The sequence below is a fragment of the Gadus macrocephalus genome, chromosome 16, assembly GCF_031168955.1.
Source record: "Gadus macrocephalus chromosome 16, ASM3116895v1".
NCBI lineage: Eukaryota > Metazoa > Chordata > Actinopteri > Gadiformes > Gadidae > Gadus > Gadus macrocephalus.
This window is the reverse complement of record NC_082397.1, coordinates 17649266-17669832: the sequence shown is the minus strand read 5'-3', so window position 1 is coordinate 17669832 and position 20567 is coordinate 17649266. Positions and strand designations below refer to the sequence as shown.

Below are 20567 nucleotides of genomic sequence, written 5' to 3'. Positions count from 1 at the left end.
AAACCTGTGTACACTTATTTGTGTATGTTTTATTTATTAAAATGGCAACAGTAACTGGCAACAAGTGTCAACGAGAAGCTGAAATAATGATCCCTGGCCTGGATGACGAGCCGACGTGACAGAGGATAAATGAGAGTCAGAGAAGTGGAGGAAAGCAGGAGGGGAAAAACCAGATTGAAGGAGAGATAAAGAGCATTGTGAGAAATGACAGTCCCCAAGAAGAATGGACAAGTGAGGATGAAAGATAGCACAGAGAGAGAGAGAGAGAGAGAGAGAGAGAGAGAGAGAGAGAGAGAGAGAGAGAGAGAGAGAGAGAGAGAGAGAGAGAGAGAGAGAGAGAGAGAGAGAGAGAGAGAGAGAGAGAGAGAGAGAGAGAGGGAGGGAGGGAGGGGGAGAGAGAGAGAGAGAGAGAGAGAGAGAGAGAGAGAGAGAGAGAGAGAGATCCTCTGGCAGGGCTAAAATACTGGCAGTGTTCAAACGTGTGCGCACAGTATACTTGCATATGGTGATTGTTTGATTGTGCGTGTTTGTGTGCGCGCATTCATATGTGTGCGTGTGTGCATGTGTGTGTGTGTGCGCACACCGCATCAAGGGGCATGCATGTCTTTGTGTGACACAAAGGGAGGGAGATAGAGAGAGAGCGAGTGAGAGAGAGGGAAGGAGAGAGAGAGAGAGAGAGTGTGAGAGTGAGAGAGAGAAAGATGAGAGAGAGGTTTAGTAGCTGCTTGGGCAAACACAGTGTCCTGATGTGGTGGCGCATACTGTTCCTCCAGCAAGTTGTTTCAGGATCCTTCAACTTTGTGGTAGGACCTGCTGGCCGGCTGTGTGTTGTTGGAGCCGCGGCCGTAGGGGTAACCCAGCACATCTGACGGCTACCTGCCTTCCCCACCGCTCTCATCTCAGGTAACAGATCAGGCGCCTTTCTCTTTGGGTGTATGTGTGTGTTTTTGGACGGAGGGAAATCATGCGATAGTGCCTAATTCTTTTTTGGTGTCATTCAGTAGTTGAGTCCTGCGTTGCTGGATCTTCAAGGCGGTTTGATAACCATCAGCGTGCCTCGTCGTTACAGACATTAGGGATACTCACTTCCTGCGTTTAGATGTGTTTATCTCCGTTTCCCCTTTTTGTTTTACTTTCCATTGTTATCTCACCAGAAAGTCTGGAAATATGTTTTAATACTCAGTCTCCTCTTCTAAGCTTTTTATAGTAGCCGATATCAGAACAACCGTGAGCATTACCAGACACCACAATATTACCAATATTAGATTTACCACTTCAGTCCAACTTTTATTTATTTTTTCATCCATAGGGGTTTTCTTGTTAAATAATACTATCTTAATTTAGGCGTGTGTATATTCCTGCTGTGTTTGTATTTCTGTGTGTTTTCATGTGTTACTATGAGTAACCATAGTTGAGCATGCGTCACGTACGATATTATTACCCCACTGCATAAATGTGTTTGTCTTCCATCGTCTGTTGTGACAGATCTGTAGCATGTGTACGGGGATCATTTTTCTCTCCCCGCTGCTTCCTTATCTTGTTTCCATGATATCCGTGAGATATCTTCATCACTTTCCCGCAAAAAAAATCACTTCTTTCAAATAAGGTAAAAGAGGACATTTTGTCGTAGCCAGGTGGAGTTCACGTTTTAGGAAGCAGTTTAAATTACATTATACGTTATGCAAGAAAAAAACTTCTATCCAAAGGCATCCATCTCAAATAGGAAGAACACAAGGAGAGCAGACAAAGAGAGATACATTGTAATTGCCTCGCAGACGGAAGGAGAATTAGCCGTTAGGTTAATGTTGTGTAAGTGAAGGCTGTGTGGCGTTGGCTTGTTTCCGCTGGACGGGCCGTGCTGAGAACGGCCTCGCAGGACAAGGCGGTTGGGTGTGATGGATGTGTGCTCTGTGTAACCGCGGCAATGTCAGGCACAAGTTCTCGACAATCATTTTTAATTGGGACCCTCCCTACACTCTGGCATTATATTACTCAAATGAACCACACACATTTAAACAAGGTAGACCACCGTCAGATGCTTTTGTAATGTCTTTTTGGCAAGCATTTGGACGTTTTCTTTAGAATAATCAGTGGGATTCATTTTTTAAGGATTGGAGAAAAATCAATAATAATTGCTTACATTGGTAACATGACAAATGTGCCATATAACCAATGTGTTACGTGATACACATGCGTCTGGCTTTTCTGTTGAAGTACTTTGAAGCTGGGTGCTCACACTGATTTTATCCATTTATCAGAATAGATATATAAGGGTTTTATACACTTTAACATGTATTTTAGCAACTGTGTAATATTGTTTTTACTCATTCCATATTTTATGATATATTTGTATTATGGTTATGAGACTGAAACATTCAGTACAAACAGCTAGAAGTCATTTAAAAAGCTCAGTCTTTGTATGACAAATTGGTGATTAGAAGTGAATGGAAGTGATTCCACTCCTATGTCTTGGTATGGAGAAGAGAATAGTTCCGTAATAATTAATTTATGTAAATTATAACAAACTAAGAACAACGTAAAATGATGAACAATTTGTGTTTTCCAGTTGCAATAATACTTCTTATCATTCTTATATTTTTTGGAATATGCGTTTACAATATTGCATATTCTATATTCAATACCGTCTCCTTTCAGGATTTAGTTTATATGACTATATATATATATAAAACATAATATGTTTGCCATTTAGTGGTTATGCCTCTTACAGCATTGTTAGAGCATACATTTCAGAGCATAGCTACAGGAATCAAACTCTTACCCTGGCAGTTTAAACGCCAATCAAGCCGACATGCTGAGCAAGCTAGCCCCAAACGGGAGGGCAAATTGCCCTCAATAATATATATATGTCACAAGCAAATACCTAACCTAGTGCTAATATATCACCATGCTGTCAACTCTTGTATCCTGGCTTTGGATGACCTTTGTAAAAAAAAGTACATGTAAGCTTGAACAAATATTTAGAGTGGACGGAAAGAAGTAAAGCCAGGATGGGATCTTATATGTGATCCTGACCACTGTGTTTTATTGCTCTGCCCCTCTGCGTCTCAGTTGTTCCTCGTGTTTTTGAGGGGAGCAGCTTGTGGAGAGCCTCCAAGAGCCTCTATCCTACTAGCGTTTCTGCTGGTCAACGTGCGCCGCTAGGCTGCTCTGGACTGTCTCGTGTGGACAAGGTTCTGTCATCTGACCGTCTCCACGCCGTCACGCATTCAACCGCCTATCATCTCTGTGACTGCCCCCTGTAGCGTTGCTTCTAGCCCAGTGCAGAGCCTGAGATCAACCTCCTTCCAGAGCTCTCCTCCTCCCTTCCATTCTCTCTCTGATCCCCTGATGGGCACCAAAGCAGACGGCCTCAGCACATACCCTTCTCCTTCACTGCTGATCACCTCCCAGTGCCCTTAACCACCAGATCAACCCCGCCCCCACCTGCCGCCTACACCTAGACTATCCTTATGGAGACTAAAGTGACCAAGATGATGATGTCGCCCATGACGATGAACAGAGGGAGCGAGAAGGACGAGGAAGAGAACGACAAGAGGGCGGAGGAGGAGGACAAGAAGAAGGAGGTGGTGGGCGAGGAGGAGGGGAGCCAGCAGGAGAAAGGGCGGCTGATGCTGGCCGACGGCCTGGCGGAGAAAGGACCCAAGCCTCTGAGCTTCGTGGCCGGCCAGCGGGTGTCCAACGGCCTCCCCTCCACCGCGCCCCAGAGCCCCACTGAGACCACTGGGACCCCCGGGGCAGGCTCCCAGGACACGGCCTCTGGCTCCGGCGGTGGCGGCGCCGGTGGGACCAACGCCGTGCCGACCGGAGGACTCAGGACTCTGGTGGTGCAGCAGATGAGCCTGGAGAGACCCCGGGAGACATGGAGCAAGAAGATGGACTTCCTGCTGTCGGTGATCGGCTACGCTGTGGACCTGGGCAACGTGTGGCGCTTCCCCTACATCTGTTACCAGAACGGAGGAGGTGAGTGGCTGGGGGAACCGCCTTTAGAGCGACGGGATTAACGGAGCACATGCATACGTTATCAGTGGGAGCAGGTGTGTGCGGGCTGGGCTTTCATAATCAACCAAACTGGTGTTTTTTGAAAAGACGGTTCAATCTTTTCTTATTCTTAAGTGAGATTAAAACAATGTTTTAAGCATTTCCAGCAGTTGGCCGGATTTTACCTCTCATGGACAAAACCCATGCATTCGTATGATCATGAACATCCATGTTGCGTTCTTGCCTTCTGTCTGCACCCTGCTGCTGCTGCACTATTCTCACCTATCGCCACACAGGGCCCCCCGTTTCACTTTTATTGAATTTGCAATAATAAAATCTTTGCAATTTCCTGTGTTGCGGGCGTGTGTGTGCGCCTCAGGAGGCGATGCAGAGATGGGGACTGGGGGACACTTGATAGAGGCAACAGTATTAATTGTGGGTTTTATGAGAACGCCTTCAGTCTTTTTCTCCTTGCTTAATAACCTGTCTCCCAGGCAGCTGCTCAATCAAGCCTTATCTCTGCTTTCATGTCACAAAGAGGCACGCAGGCGAGGGGGCCGGGCACGCTCGCCTGCGAGGGGGCTGCACACACAAACACACTCGTGTTCACACGCACGTGTTCACACACACGTACTCCCAGACAATTATTCAAACGCACACGTATTCGCACACACTTATTCACAAGCATGTATTTAAACACTTTTCACGCAAGCATTCATACGCACATTTACACTAATACGTGCATGAGCGCAGGCAAGCACACATACACACATGTTTACAATCACATTCACACTACATTCTTCCTTACACGCTACTGAAACTCAACGCAAAATGCACATTGATGACAAAGAAGAATCGAGGAGGATAACATGACAAAAAATAGTAGGGTAAACATATAAAACGATGGTCTACGTCCAAAGTTAATCTTTCATTTAATATAAATATTTTCTTCTTTTGTGTAAAATGCAATGCCAAAATATGGTTTGCCAAAGTCGGTAGTTCCACCATTTACACCGCCCTTAAGTTTTTTAAAGAGTGCAAAGCTGCACAGAGTAATACATCATAAAGAAATAATACAATGTTGGCGCGAAAATAAGTAACTCACCCACAAAGGCACTGTGTACCTTTTCACACTCATAGCTAGTCATGTGTCGGCACTCTATAGTTAATCTACTTTACAGAGAGCTCAAATTTACAACTGCACCACTTGTTGATGTGTCCGCAGAGAGTACAGATGGAAGGTGAATTACTCTTGTGTGTTTCTGTTTGATTGAGTGTGATAGACTTTGCACTTCTCTTTTTTCCACATCCGCAACACACGTACACTGTTGCACTCTTCTCCCATCAACACCTCTCCCTCTTCATCACGGCTTGACTTATCATCATCTTCTCCCCACCCCTTTCCCCACCTCTCCCAGGTGCCTTCCTTCTGCCCTACATGCTGATGGCAGTGTTCGGGGGGGTGCCCCTCTTCTACATGGAGCTGGCCCTGGGTCAGTTCCACCGCAGCGGCTGCATCTCCATCTGGAAGCACATCTGCCCCATCTTCAAAGGTGAGGAGGGGAGGGCAGAGGCAGGGGCGGTTCTAGACCAATTTTCATGGGGGGGCCAGACTGGGGCCGGTTGTTTTGTTGGAGGGGCACATTTAGTACTAAGTAAGGGCATTCAAAAACAAAAAATACAATAATTGGCTATTTCCCGTTACAGCATTTATTTCAGTAGCATAGTATTAAGTGTTTCCTTCAGTTAGAGCAATTGTCAGTATTATACATTTGCAATGTTTCACTGGTGAAAGCACTTGTCAATATTACAACATTTTGGCTTTCCTTCACTGACATCAAACCACTCAGTATCATACATCACCAACAGCAAGGAGGGGAGAATAGAGGAGAAGATTGAAGAGATGAGAGGAGAGGAGAAGAAGAGAGGGAGAGGAGAGAAGTGGAGGAGAAGAGAAAACAGGAGGGGAGGAGTGAGGAGAGGAAATTAAAAGTATATAAAAAAAAATATAAGGCCAAAATTGAGTCGAGGCAGAGTGAAGGTAAAGATATTCCTGGCAAATTAAGATCATTTTCCAGGATGATCGATAGATACCATAGTTTAATATTTAAAATAACAAACTCACAGGAGATGTGATGATCATGATGGACTGACAGGAAGCAGAGGACTGGCGAGGATGAGGAGGAGTCTGAGGGACATGTATTTTAACCTCTCTGACCTTCTCTACCGATGGCTTCTTAGAGATCCTCCCCAATCTTCTGCTAGGAGCAGTCTGATGACGGCACTCTCTGTTATGGAAATTGTCACATTTCCTTGCCAAATGCCAGCTGCTCAGAAATTTGATCGGATGTAAAAAAAGATGTTGTTTGGAAATGTCACCTCATTTGGCCAAATGGGAACTTGAATTAGCTTTGAACATCCACCACAGATCTGTCTTGAGGGCGAGTGAGAGACGAGAGTGATTGAGTGATGTCAAAACCATTCCTATCCAGCGCCTTCTTTGAATCACACAGATTACGCTGAAGAGTGTACCGCGTAGAACGTACGGTTCTAGTTCTTTCATTTGGGTGGCTGGTAGCAGTAGCTCAGTCAGACAAGCCATGCGGCTTCACAATTTCCTTCTACTATGTACTAAATGAGTATTTACTAAATCGTAATAGGAAGAATTGTGCAGCCAATCACGATCACATATTTAGGCTGGATATCGGTCGGTAATGAACAGCGGCAGATCAATCAGTTCATCACTGTCTTTAGTCTTTAACAAACACTATATCAAAAGTGACTCCCAGTCAATTCAGAGGCAGGAGTAGGCTGCGGTTAGACACAGTGCTCACACATGGGGGATCAAACCCAGCACCCTAACCCTATCTCCCATATCCTCCGTCTAACCCCAGGGATCGGCTTCGCCATCTGCATCATCGCGCTCTACATCGCCTTCTACTACAACACCATCATGGCGTGGTCCCTGTACTACCTGCTCTCCTGCTTCCGGCCCACCCTGCCGTGGGCCTCCTGCTCCAACAGCTGGAACACGGCCAACTGCAAAGTCTACACCCACACGGACCGCAACGTCAGCTGGTCCAACTCCTCCACCTCCCCCGCCGAGGAGTTCTATACGTAAGTGCGCGCGTAAGTACGTAAGTACGTAAGTACGTAAGTACGACGTGGGAGCGGCAGGGGAGCGGCGAGCGAGGGGAAGGCTAGCCAGGAGCCGGGATGAGGCTCTGGCTAGACTTTATTCACACCGGCGGTCAAATCGGTCGGGTGCATAGACCTTCTAGACTCTGTGGAAACCTCGTCCACTTCTTTATTCTAAGTTCGGCTTTTTCGATTTCCCCAAGCAGATCATTTTTTTTTTCAATTGGTTTGAGTTTTGAATCGTTAGCAAAGATTCGAGGTTTCTCTTCTAGAAAGGGAGACCAATGGAGGCATAAACATCACTTTTAGAATTACTCTTGAAGCTTGACTGACAGAAAATGACTGACATAAGAGGGAGTGAGAGGGGTAGGTGCGGGTCCAGGCGAGTCCGGAGGATTTGAAGCATTATATCAGACCCTCTACAGGATGGCTGTAGGCTGATCATTTCATGCTATATGTCGGGAAGTCCGTCCGGCTCCCTTTATGACTTATGTCTCTGCCTTATCAGGGCTCACTCGCCACTGCCTATTGTCATGCTACCCAGTGATTTAAACTTGACCGTGGGGTGATATAGGTATTGGAATAACACATTCCTCAAACCCTGTCTGGCGCCATGCTTCCTGTTTTTTTTACATAATTCATGTCTTTCTTTATGGTTCAGATTATGTGTGCTGTGGCCAATGTGACCTCAAATCAAAATAAGTGTCTTGTTTTTCCAAGCTTTGTCGCCACTCTGACCCTGGATAATGGCTCATGAACAATACATTAGATTACATGTGTTTGGGCCTGTGTCTGCGTTTGTCCTTTTTTACAATGTATGTGTCCCTCCACCACCACCCCCACTACCACCACCACCCCCACTACCTCCACCACCACCCCCACTACCACCACCACCCCCACTACCTCCACCACCACCACCACCACCACTACCACCACCACCCCCACTACCTCCTCCACCCCCACTACCACCACCACCCCCACTACCACCACCCCCACTACCACCACCCCCACTACCACCACCCCCACTACCACCACCACCCCCACTACCACCACCACCCCCACTACCTCCACCACCACCACCACCACCACCACCACCACCACCACCACCACCACTACCTCCTCCACCCCCACTACCTCCTCCTCCACCACTACCTCCTCCTCCACCACTACCTCCTCCTCCACCACTACCTCCTCCTCCACCACTACCTCCACCACCACTACCTCCTCCTCCACCACCACCACCACCACCACCACCACCACCACCACCACCACCACCACCACCACTACCTCCTCCACCCCCACTACCTCCTCCTCCACCACTACCTCCTCCTCCACCACTACCTCCTCCTCCACCACTACCTCCACCACCACTACCTCCTCCACCACCACTACCTCCACCACCACTACCTCCTCCTCCACCACTACCTCCACCACCACTACCTCCTCCTCCACCACTACCTCCACCACCACTACCTCCTCCACCACCACTACCTCCACCACCACTACCTCCTCCACCACCACTACCTCCTCCACCACCACCACTACCTCCTCCACCACCACCACCACCACTACCTCCTCCACCACCACTACCTCCTCCACCACCACTACCTCCTCCACCACCACCCCCACTACCTCCTCCACCACCACTACCTCCTCCTCCACCACCACTATGTCCCCCCATACATCCCTACTAACTCCACAACTACCGCTATCTCCATCACCACTACCTCCACCAACACCACTACCACCACCTCAACTATCCTCAACCCCTACACCCTCACTATCCCCACCCTCTACACCACCACTATCTCCACCCCCTTCGCCACGACGACCTCCACCAACACCACCACCACCACCACCACCACCACCACCACCACCTCCGCTATCTTCAACCCCTACACCACCACTATCTCCACCCCCTTCGCCACGACGACCTCCACCCCCACCAACCCCTCCTCCACCACCACTTCCTCCACGTCCCGGCGCTATCTCCCCCCCTGACACCTCTTCCGCCCGCCCGTCTCCCCCACCAGGCGTCAGGTGCTGCAGGTCCACCTGTCCCCAGGCCTCCACCAGCTGGGCTCCGTCAGCTGGCAGCTGGCCCTCTGCCTACTCTTCATCTTCACCATTGTCTACTTCAGCATCTGGAAGGGAGTCAAGACCTCGGGCAAGGTAGCGTGGTGGGGGGGGGGGGGGGGGGGGGGGGGGGGCAGGGAAACACGGACAGGGCGGCGTCGGGTGGGGTTGGCGGCGAGGGAAGGGATTGTTTGCATTTTTCTGCTGGTTTGACCCCTGTTGCACTTACAACGGCAACGGAGCAGACATGAGCTGAGATACTTTGAGGAGCTGAGCACGTGCTTTTGGGTCGGCTTGAAGAAAAGTTCCATTGTATCTTAAACCACAAAACCCCTCTTGTTGTTCTCTGGGGCAACGAGAGTGTGTGCAGCATTTTCATAATTTTCTACTCCATGTCTTCTTTCTTCATTGCATGTGATGTAAATCGACCCCTTCCTCTCTCTGGTTTGGCTAGTATACAGCCCCATCCAAGCCTCCTCAGTGATGCTTCTGGTCCCACAGGTCTTGCTTCTTCCCTGGGCTGGGAGACCCTGTGTCTCACTGGGTCCCTGAACCTGGTCCACCTCTTCCTGTGTGTGCATCAGGTGGTGTGGGTGACGGCCACCTTCCCCTACCTGGTCCTCCTGGTGCTGCTCGTCCGTGGGTGCACCTTGCCAGGGGCCTGGAGGGGCGTGGTCTTCTATCTGCAGCCGGATTGGCAGAAACTGCTCAGCACTACAGTGAGTCAAAAATGACACATTTACCACTCTTATTGTTTAGTATTTCCCCATTTTTTCAACTGGTTTGACTTATGGTGCTTGTCCCAACGTCTCCTCATGTCTGACTCCTTTTTACTGCTTATTGATGATTTAGCCAAATTCTGTTTTAATAAATATCTTTACTTTAGAAAAAAGATCTGGTTTTATGTTGCCTCACCTTCCCCTAGCAAGGAACGTCGCACTGCTCTCTCTGGGTACATCCTAACGTCTCCCCATGTCTGACTCCTCTCTCTTGGTTTGTCCCACTCCAAGGTGTGGGTTGATGCAGCTGCCCAGATCTTCTTCTCTCTGGGTCCTGGTTTCGGCGTGCTCCTGGCCTTCGCCAGCTACAACCCATTCCACAATAACTGCTACAAGTGAGACCGCAACAGACCATCTTTCCTTAGATACTATAACGCTCCACCTATTTGTCACAAACGCACTTTAGCGCGGGACTCTCAAAACATACACAATACCTTCATGTTCTTCATCTTCTAAAGTCTCAACCTTTACACAACCTTTATTCCCATCACAATCTGACCCCAACGCAGCCTTATCCTTAAACCTGGCTCTCAAAGCAGAAGGGCCATTTCTAAATTAATTCATAATAGTATGCCTGTAAATGGAGGACAGGGGAAGGCCTGGTCTTTTCATAAAACGTATTCATCGGCTCTCTCCCTCCTTCTCGTTCATCCCCCCCTGCAGGGATGCATTGCTGACCAGCTCTGTGAACTGCCTCACCAGTTTCCTGTCTGGGTTTGTCATCTTCACTGTGCTGGGATACATGGCCGAGATGAGACAGCAGGACGTGAGCGCAGTGGCCAAGGATGCGGGTAGGACAAACACACAAACAAAAATGTACATCTCATTATAGGCTAAAAATAGCTAGTGTTAGTGGAAAATCCAACCTCAAACCGTCGGTTTGGAGTTCTAGTTGTGATCCGCAGAGTGGCCTTTTCAGCAAAGGCTAAGGGTTGTCTAAATTTGAAACAGGAAAACAACATCTCCCTCTCTCTCTGTGTCTCTCTCTCTCTGTGTCTCTCTCTCTCTGTGTCTCTCTCTCTCTCTCTCTCTCTCTCTCTCTCTCTCTCTCTCTCTCTCTCTCTCTCTCTCTCTCTCTCTCTCTCTCTCTCTCTCTCTCTCTCTCTCCCCCTCTCTCCCCCTCTCTCTCTCTCCCCCTCTCCCTTCTCTCCAGGTCCCAGTCTGCTATTCATCATCTACGCCGAGGCCATAGCCAACATGCCCGCCTCCACCTTCTTCGCTGTCATCTTCTTCCTCATGCTGATCATGCTGGGTCTGGACAGCACGGTGAGCCCGCTTCCTAACTCGGACCCGAGTCACCCATCCCACTGAGATGGCCACCCCTCTCTGTGGACAGTCCAACCCCCGCTGCTCTTTGCCCAATCCCGTCGTGATTTGACCTTTTTCTGACCGTGTTATGGAACACCGTTCCTCCCCGGCACTTACGTTGGCCTTGTTAGAACCGAGCTGGAAACAAAAAGCATGTGTATTTTTGTGTATTTGTGTGCTTTGCTGTCGAAGGCAAACCCTTGCTAGGGGCTGCATGCAGTGCTCAGAAATAACACAGTGTCAAGTGTTATCTTCTGGTATTGTTCTATGCCGGACAACCGTCGACAAACAAGAGATAGGACTCCACATATTGTTCAGACGTGCGATAGGATCTAGTTTCAGTTTTTCTCTGTGTGTGTGTGTTGTGTGTGTGTGAGAGCCATCTGGAGAGGTTCCGCCTGCTGTTATCACACTGTTGATATTCACTGGAAAACCCTTTCTGCCGCTGAGGATATGAGTTCAATGTCTCGCGATATGAAAGTCGAGTTAATGTTGCTTACGCCCAACACCCCTCCCCCGCCGGTATTAGCTTTCCCTGTGTCGCTTTCACGGTTTCCTCCGTCTGGAAATTAGGTAATAGGAACAGAGGTGTCTCATTTCCGTTCAGGATCTTCTATACTCCGTACACGTTCATCGGAATCATGTCAGATGTCAATGAGACAATCTTTAAAAAACTGTTCCCCCATCTCTCTCATTTTCCCCCAACATCTCTCCATCTCTTTTTCCATTCGATGTTTCTCATGGACCACACTGACCTCCCTTTACATCTCCTCTTGATGTTCTGCTACCTGGCCTGTGGTGTCCAGTTTGCCGGTTTAGAGGGAGTGATCACAGCCATGATAGATGAGTTCCCCCAGCTGCTGGCCAAGAGACGGAAGCTGTTTGTCTTCGGCCTGGTGTGTGTGTGCTACCTGGGAGCTCTCTCCACCCTCACCTATGTAAGTAGTGAGTTAGTAAGTGTGTCATGTAAACCATATTTACTGTGAGTGGCATGCTTTTAACAGTTAAGAACACTGAACGAAATGCATTGATACAATATACAAACCATCCTTATTTTACAGATTATTATCTGTAAAATCATTTGATAAATTGGGATACTAAAACGCTGGGGGTTAAGTTTGCGGTTGAGCAGCCTCAGAGTTGACCAGGGTGGTCATTATGTCATCAGTAAGTCTCTTAGGTCTTCTGAGCAGGGCTGGATGTCTCTTGCGCTTGACTAAACACGCATTGGGAACGCTTTACCTATAGGGGGATAATTTGTTATCAACACGGCGGATGCGCCCGCTGAAAGATGGCAAAAAGAAAATTAGTTTGACCGGTGCCATGGTTATCTCTGTGTGGTTAATTTGCAGTTGCGGTGTTAATTAGCGAGTTTGTCAGCTTACTTAGAAAATGCGGTTATATGCTAGACCCTAGAGTATCTGTGGTATAAAGGCTGCGACGAATTTCGAATTATAAATATGTACGCTTATGTTGAAAGTATAGACCGTCGCGATTCCATTGAAACTAATGGCGAGGTGATTATTCTTCAAAACGAGAGCTGGTAAATTGTGAAAAATTAATTAAACTGTAATCAGACAACGCGGTTATATGCTATAGACCCTAGAGTATCTGTGGTATAAAGGCTGGGACGAATTTCGAATTGTAAATATGTACAATCCATAACGTTAGCTCTCTGGCTCGTAGCTCAGCGGACTACAATACCTCCCGTTGCCAAGTCGGCCAAGCTACGGTCCGTCCTATTTATATGAAAAACTTTATATTTGGATTGTAAAATGCATGAAAATATAAATGAATGATCTTAATTTATTTTCCTTGGCAAGTGACCATGGTATAAGCAGGATAATGCCCTTCAAGGTGTCAAAAACATGTTTGATCGATCGTAATTAAAGGGGACTACTTTTTGAGGGAGATTAACTCAAACAGAGTATACATTTAATAAGCATGCAATACGAATAAGAAACAGCATAATTATTAAAGTATTTGAATTGTTTTATTATGTTGGCAAGCAAAAAGTAGAATAAATGGGATAATCAGTCTTATTAAAAGGGTTTGTGCAACCAACCGCAAAACAAGACATGATTGCGGCTCTTGTCGCTCTCGTCTCTTTTTTTTTTCGTCTCTTGCCAACAAACATGCGCGTAGAGCAGGGAGTGACATAGAGTGACGTAGACTGATAATCCCTCTATATATTATATCATCTGCGCCTCTATTGAATAATTTTAAGAGCAGCTGCAGACTCGATTATAAACTGGTCTTTGTTTGGCCTCGTGCTAACTTTTATTTTGAAGGTCGATTTTAATTGGTACATGTTTCATTTCACAGTGTTATGATCTTATTTTTGAAAATGGACTTACTTACCATGGAATTATGCGCAATAAATCGATTCATTACAAACAAACAAACAAACTTGGTACTGGCAAATATGATCAAAAAAAGAAAAAAAAATTAAACTTTGGTGCACCATACCAAACAACAATTACTTTTCAACTTTTCAACCAAAAAATAGACTTTTCTAATTGGTTCTTGATTCTTTATCCCGGGGGCATCCAAAGTGATGGTAGTTTATGGTGGCATACAAACATGTATAAGAGGGTGGAGGAAAATTCGGAAAATTCGGCAATCTACATGTCCCTCCTCTCGCCTCCAATGGGGCCCCTTTAGGGTGGTGCTACGTGGTGAAGCTGTTTGAGGAGTACGCCACTGGCCCCGCCGTCATCACCGTAGTCCTCCTGGAGGTCATCGCCGTCTCCTGGTTCTACGGTAGGTACCCGCCAGGAAGGGCTCTCGATCACCTGGTGGGTGATGATGATGATGATCAGGAGGAGGGTTATAATGAGGAGGATGATGATGAAGGTGAGGATGATGACAAAACCAAACATGATGATCATGATGGTGGAGGAGGTTGATGATCATAATGACCATGAAAAGGATTTTGGTGAAAACTAAAAAAATGATGATGATGATGATGATGATGATGATGATGATGATGATGTGGTGTTGGTGAATTAATATCACCTCTAACTAGAATGAACTCTTGATGAATCCACGGGAGTTCATGAGTGAAATGGACTGTGTAGATTACAATGACTGGTATGAATGAAGATGAAAGTGGCAGAATACTGACTAGAAAAGGCAGGCAGGAATGGGGTGTGAAATGGGGACGAGTGGAGGAGGTCACTGAGAGCGGGGCTACAGATACATCACTTCTGTGCTGCTTTACTTATTATCACAGCCACAGAGCTCCATCCCTCCTCATGTTTCACAGCACGCGACGAAGAGGTGTGTGTACATAGTAGTGAGGAAGTCTCTCTGTTTGTGTGTGTGTGTGTGTGTGTGTGTGTGTGTGTGTGTGTGTGTGTGTGTGTGTGTGTGTGCGCGTGTGTGTGGTGTGTTTGTGTGTGTGTGTGCGTGTCTGTGTGTTTGTGTGTGTGTGTGTGTGTGTGTGTGCGTGTGTGTGTGTGTGTTTGTGTGTGGTGTCTGTGCGTGTGTATTTGTGTGCGTGTGTGTGTATTTGTGTGTGTTTGTGTTCCAGGTACCGACCGTTTCTGTAGGGATGTCCAGCTCATGCTAGGGATCTACCCAGGTTGGTTCTGGAGAGTTGCTGGGTGGCCATCTGTCCCTGCTTTCTACTGGTGAGATAAAGTGCCCACAAAATTATGGTCCGAATGGTCCACAGCTGGTTACCTATAGTTGAATACTTCAATACCATGGCATATACGAAATCCGACTTCCATTACAGAGGGTCTTTAAATGACACAGAACAGATTTCAGGGTGTTCTGTCTGTGTACATTTTTCCCACCATTTCTCACAATCCAATAATTATTGACTGCAATTTCCTCAGACTTTCAATCTTGCAAGAGAGTCTGACAACCGAGCCATTGTTTGTGAGTGTAAAACAATCGCTTGTGTGTTCGTCCTCTTCCATCTCATCATCATTAGTTTCCTGGCCTTCCCGCCTGAGGTGCGGTTGTTTGACTACCAGTACCCAGCGTGGACCAACGTGCTGGGCTACTGCATCGAGTCTCCTCCTTCATCTGCGTCCCCACCTACATGGTCTACTACTTGTTGAGGGCCAAGGGCTCCTTCAAACAGGTACAGCCTCACATCTCTTTTCTCTCCGTTCTACCGTCCCACCTTCTACGTCCGTTCCTCTTCTTGCTTCCACTCTTCTCGCCTCTGCTTTGTTTCACCTTTCCTTTTCTTATTCCGGTTCTCAGTTAGAAGTCTACTTCTGTATACTGAATGGCTTCTCTTAAACCTAAACTCCTCTTCAAAGATCCACCTCAAGAATCCTGCATGACATAGTCTCTACCTCACCCCAGACTCTCCCCAAGGCCACCTCCAAGGGGTTAACCAGGCACCCTACTTCAGCTTGTTTTTATCTGATATGGCACACAGCCTCTTGATATAGAGGACTTGCATCCCCCCCCCCCCCCCCCCCCCCCCCCCCGGCAGCCTCTTGCTGTAAACAGGTGAGAAGAGGATCAAAGCAGCGTGGAGGAAGTGCAGACCAGAGATTAGCAGAGCAAGGCCCTCAGCCTGGAGTATGTCCAGGCTCAACACATCCACCTATCGCAAGGCTCACTCACACACGCACACACACATATGCACACACAAATTTGAACCCACACCTGCATACACACATATGCATGCACACATTCACAAACACGCAAGCACCCACATATTAACACACACACACACACACACACACACACACACACACACACACACACACACACACACACACACACACACACACACACACACACTATTCATCACATAACTGCATTAAATGATGACACAGTTGTTGCACACGTAACGCAATCACCTGTAGAACATAGCTAGTCGAAGAATATTGCCCTCTTATAGTCTACAAACACACACTCACACACACATACAGAGCCTGTCTCCTTGCACCTGTCTATTCTCCATCGACACATTCAAAACACAATGCCCACCCATGTACCAGCCGAGGATAGAAAGGCGTAAAAGGCAACCCTGCATCTCCGTCTGGTGTGTTGATCACGCAGTCAACACGAAACACAAAGGCCCTGCCACATGCTGTCATCACAGACAGTGTTCTGGTGTGTCATTGGCTTTCTCTCTCTCTCTCTCTCTCTCTCTCTCTCTCTCTCTCTCTCTCTCTCTCTCTCTCTCTCTCTCCTCTCTCTTCTCTTTCTCTTTCTCTTTCTCTCTCTTTCTCTCTCTTGCTCTCTATGTCTCTCCCTCCCTCTCTTTTTCTCTCTGTCTCTCCCTCTCTCTAGCGTCTATTGAAGAGCATCACTCCGGTGCCCAGCAGCGAAGGACACCGGGACTACATCGTCACCAACGCCGTGTGACCCCAGCCTGACCAAGGAAGTCGGCTCTGTAGCCTTCCAGAGTGCCCTCTTGTGGAAATCCCGTGCCACTACAGCACAAAGGAGCCTTAACAGCATCTCTGCCTCTTACAAATATAGCCTATTATATTTTGTTCTGTTTGTATGTCTCACGTCCCAGTGTAGTACAACCAGAGGTAGGGAGGTCACCTACAAAAAACACACTTGAGTGTTGTTTGGTTTGTTTTGGTTTGTTTTGGTTCAAAACAAGGCCGGTTTTGTCTGGCCCTATTGGCCGTTGCTGCCTTCTATGGTGAGTGTGTGTGTGGAGTGTAGGGCTCTCTCTGTATCCAACCCAAGCACCCCTGTCACTCTGACTCCTCTTTTATGTATACATGGTGTTGTTCATCACAGGTTCACCATCATTTTCAAGGTATCTGATGGCATATATTAATGCATTTTTAAGATATATTGAGTAAAATACAAACGATGCACATTTATACTAAATACAAAGTCACTTTTTGATTGTAGTCTTCGCCATGGACTTTTATTTTCCTAAGCAATGCATACCATTACAAACTATAACTTTATCAGTTTTTAGGCAAGACATTCATAGCATAAGCTTTCGGTCGAACTGTAATGTTTTTATTTGAAGTCAAGCATCGAATATGTAGCAAGATTCAGGTATCCTTTTACATCTGTTACTAAGCCAAATACATGATGTGTTTTAATGCTGTTATTTATAAATACAGTTGCCTCAGTAATGTAGCTATTATTATTATTATTATGTGTTGTTGTTGCTGTGTACCAGTACACCTGCCAGGTGTGTAGACAAGCAAAATATACTTTACAAAGGTTTGCCGACACTGTGAACTTGCTCGTTTTATCAATAGTGTGTGTATGTGTTTGTGTGTGTGTGTGTGTGTGTGTGTCCATGATTGCACCATTGACATTAAAGGTGTGGTGTTCTCTCACCATAAGTAAGTTTGCTTGACTGTGTGTGTGTGTGTGTGTGTGTGTGTGTGTGTGTGTGTGTGTGTGTGTGTGTGTGTGTGTGTGTGTGTGTGTGTGTGTGTGTGTGTGTGTGTGTGTGTTTGTTTGATATAAAGAAACAGGACTGACTGTTATAGTTTCCAATAGTAAACACAGGACTCATAGATGAGACCATGTGTGCGATATTCTATTGTTGCAATATAAAGTGTATTTATTTAAGTATCATAACTGCAAATACATACATAACAAGGCACTGATTGTTTACTTTTTATTTCATCCACTAATTGTCATTGTCTCATTCATACTCAATAGATACCAAATATAAATCATTTTAACACCTATCAGTGTCATCCAACCCGTATAACTGCTTATTATTTTCAACCAAATCATGTGGGTTCTTGTGTGCGTGTGTTTGTGTGTGTGTGTTTCTGTTTTTGTCATGCATTAGGAATGCAAAGATACACAAAAAATACATTCAATATGCGCTTACATTTTGATGCTCCAATTCAATTCCATTGTGCATTCTATATGTCCTACAATATGCTAAACATAGGGCTTTACGGAAACACAGACACACAAGTTCCTTTGCTTGTCCAATACGCAACACTTGAAAGGAGCTGTGTGTATTTTATAAGTGTTCTATAAAAGCGTTTTAAAGAAAAATGCATTGTATCAAATACTATCTTTTTTGATTTAGAATTGGAATCATCCCGCCCTCGTGTGTGTGCATGTCTGTGTGTAGGAACAGGAGGATAAAAAAAGATGGCTGTACTGTACATGTACACGTTCATATCTCGTAAGTCTGGTATCGGTGTCGTTAATCTACCTTGTCTCCTTCTTCACTCAATGCCTGAATGTCAGTGTGTTTGTGTGTGTGTGTACGTGTGTTTGTGAGTTTGTACGCACGCTTCCGTCCATGTGTGCACAATTGTAATTGGGCAAGGCGTGCAAATTATAATGAAAAAACTAAAACTGTCCAGCTGTTGAAGGGTGATGTGTAAGGGACTGAATGCAGTTCAAAGATGTGAGTGTGTATGTGTGCGGGACGTGTGTGTGTGTGTGTGTGTGTGTGTGTGTGTGTGTGTGTGTGTGTGTGTGTGTGTGTGTGTGTGTGTGTGTGTGTGTGTGTGTGTGGTGTGTGTGTGTGGGTGCGTGCATTGTGTCCTCTTGCCTTGTCAACTGCCAAAATAGCTAATGATGGAAATGATTCCCTCTGCCCCTCTCTCTCTCTCTCTCTCTCTCTCTCTCTCTCTCTCCTCTCTCTCTCTCTCTCTCTCTCTCTCTCTTTCTCTTTCTGTCTGTATGTGTCTCTTTCTTTCTCCCTCACTTAAGCTTCTATAAAATCTATGTATGTTGTTGACAGATTGTAATGACCGTAAAGCCTGTATAGAAAAACGATATATGAAATATCAAATGATAAATATATGAAATATCAAATAATAAATATGTATGAAATATCTAACTTATTCATTGTTGTGTTTTCATTTCAAATTGACATACTCACCATCTGGGGCAATGTACATCAATGTACATCAATGGCAAGGTAATAATCTGATTATAATAAACACATACCTTTGAATACTTGAGTATCCATTATGCAAAACCTTCTGGTGTTACCAATCCAAGCCAAACCTAATATAAATTCAAATCTACAAGCGAAATACTGCTGCTGGTTCGATCCTCAAGCCAACTGGAACTGCAACCGGGGGTTAGTGGGATTTCCGTCGGGCCACGGCTAAAGGTTTTTGGTGCTCTTGACCGTGGCAGCACAGACTGTATTTTTTGTACATGTATGATGGAAACCTCAATTGGGAAAAACTGTTGTATGGACATATCCACCTAACAACAGTTCAGAGTATGTTCTGTGATAAGGGCTGTGTAAACTGGAGTGATACTCCCTCTACCGACTTATTATCCTCCTGGCTGGGAGCCAGGGAAACCCTTGTGTGATGGGTGGAATGGCCTGTCTTATCCGAACCCAATTGGTGGATTTGTTATTGTACTCCTGTGGTAGCTAGTCACGTCTTGTCCACAACAAACACATGTTGGAAACCTGTCAATGCTGCTCATGTACTAGTGCACATAATCACCCCTTTATAGTGCCTGTCCAACCAGACACCAGAGGTGATTGGAAGAAAAAAGACTGCTTATACAAATTGGTGAGGTTGTGACAGGAGTGTCCTACAGGCCTCAGTCCCAATGCCTGAAAAACACTTAGAACACTTTAGCTGGGGAGACAATATTTTCGTTGAACGCTCCTTCAGCCTTTGCCACCACCACATGCCATAATGGAGACATGGTTTAGAAAGTGGATGAAGCGATGGTTCATGTTGCAAACCTTCATTTGCATCACAAAATTGGACAGTGCACAACCCACCACAGAAACATCTTTAATTGTACATACCTCTCTACCTAACCCATGTACTATTTGAATGATTGAAAACGTTCTAAAGATACATCAGGCAATGGTCATCGGAGAAAGTGTTGGTTGTGGCCTTAGAAAGGTCACTTACTGTAACACCTGCTTGGTGTTCATGTCAATTCAATACAGCTTTCCGCTATGCACTTTCATCATTACAAAAAGAGCTGGGTAGCTTGGATTATTTATTACACAGAGGTTAAATAGTGAATGTACTCAAGTAGATGACATTTAAAAAGAGAAAAGTAAGAAGCTTAAATAACTCCCTTGAGGTCACAGGCTTTTGAATTGTTGTCTTCTGAAGTAAAGCATACAAAACTCGCACACCTCATTGTTTTTGTGTGTGTGTGTGTGTGTGTGTGGTGTGTGTGTGTGTGTGTGTGTGTGTGTGTGTGTGTGTGTGTGTGTGTGTGTGTGTGTGTGTGTGTGTGTGCGCGTGTGTGTGTGTGTGTGTGTGTGTGTGTGTGTGTGTGTTTCATTGTGGCAATTTCCTCCTAGCGGCTGACTCTTGACTGATGGACACATCCTGTGTTCTT

The 20567-nt window shown here is 46.1% G+C and overlaps 1 protein-coding gene across 1 annotated transcript; it reads left to right on the top strand.

Annotated features, from left to right (window-relative positions):
• Positions 1 to 478: 478 nt before the first annotated feature.
• slc6a4a (solute carrier family 6 member 4a) lies at positions 479 to 19078 on the top strand. Its single transcript, XM_060074331.1, is given in 15 exon segments — positions 479 to 903; positions 3070 to 3981; positions 5418 to 5552; positions 6894 to 7116; positions 9171 to 9309; positions 9798 to 9932; positions 10224 to 10327; positions 10656 to 10783; positions 11146 to 11258; positions 12107 to 12259; positions 13985 to 14063; positions 14836 to 14903; positions 15194 to 15320; positions 15323 to 15396; positions 16569 to 19078. Coding segments are annotated over 14 exon segments (2064 nt in total). The 5' UTR covers positions 479 to 903; positions 3070 to 3470; the 3' UTR covers positions 16644 to 19078.
• Positions 19079 to 20567: the final 1489 nt, after the last annotated feature.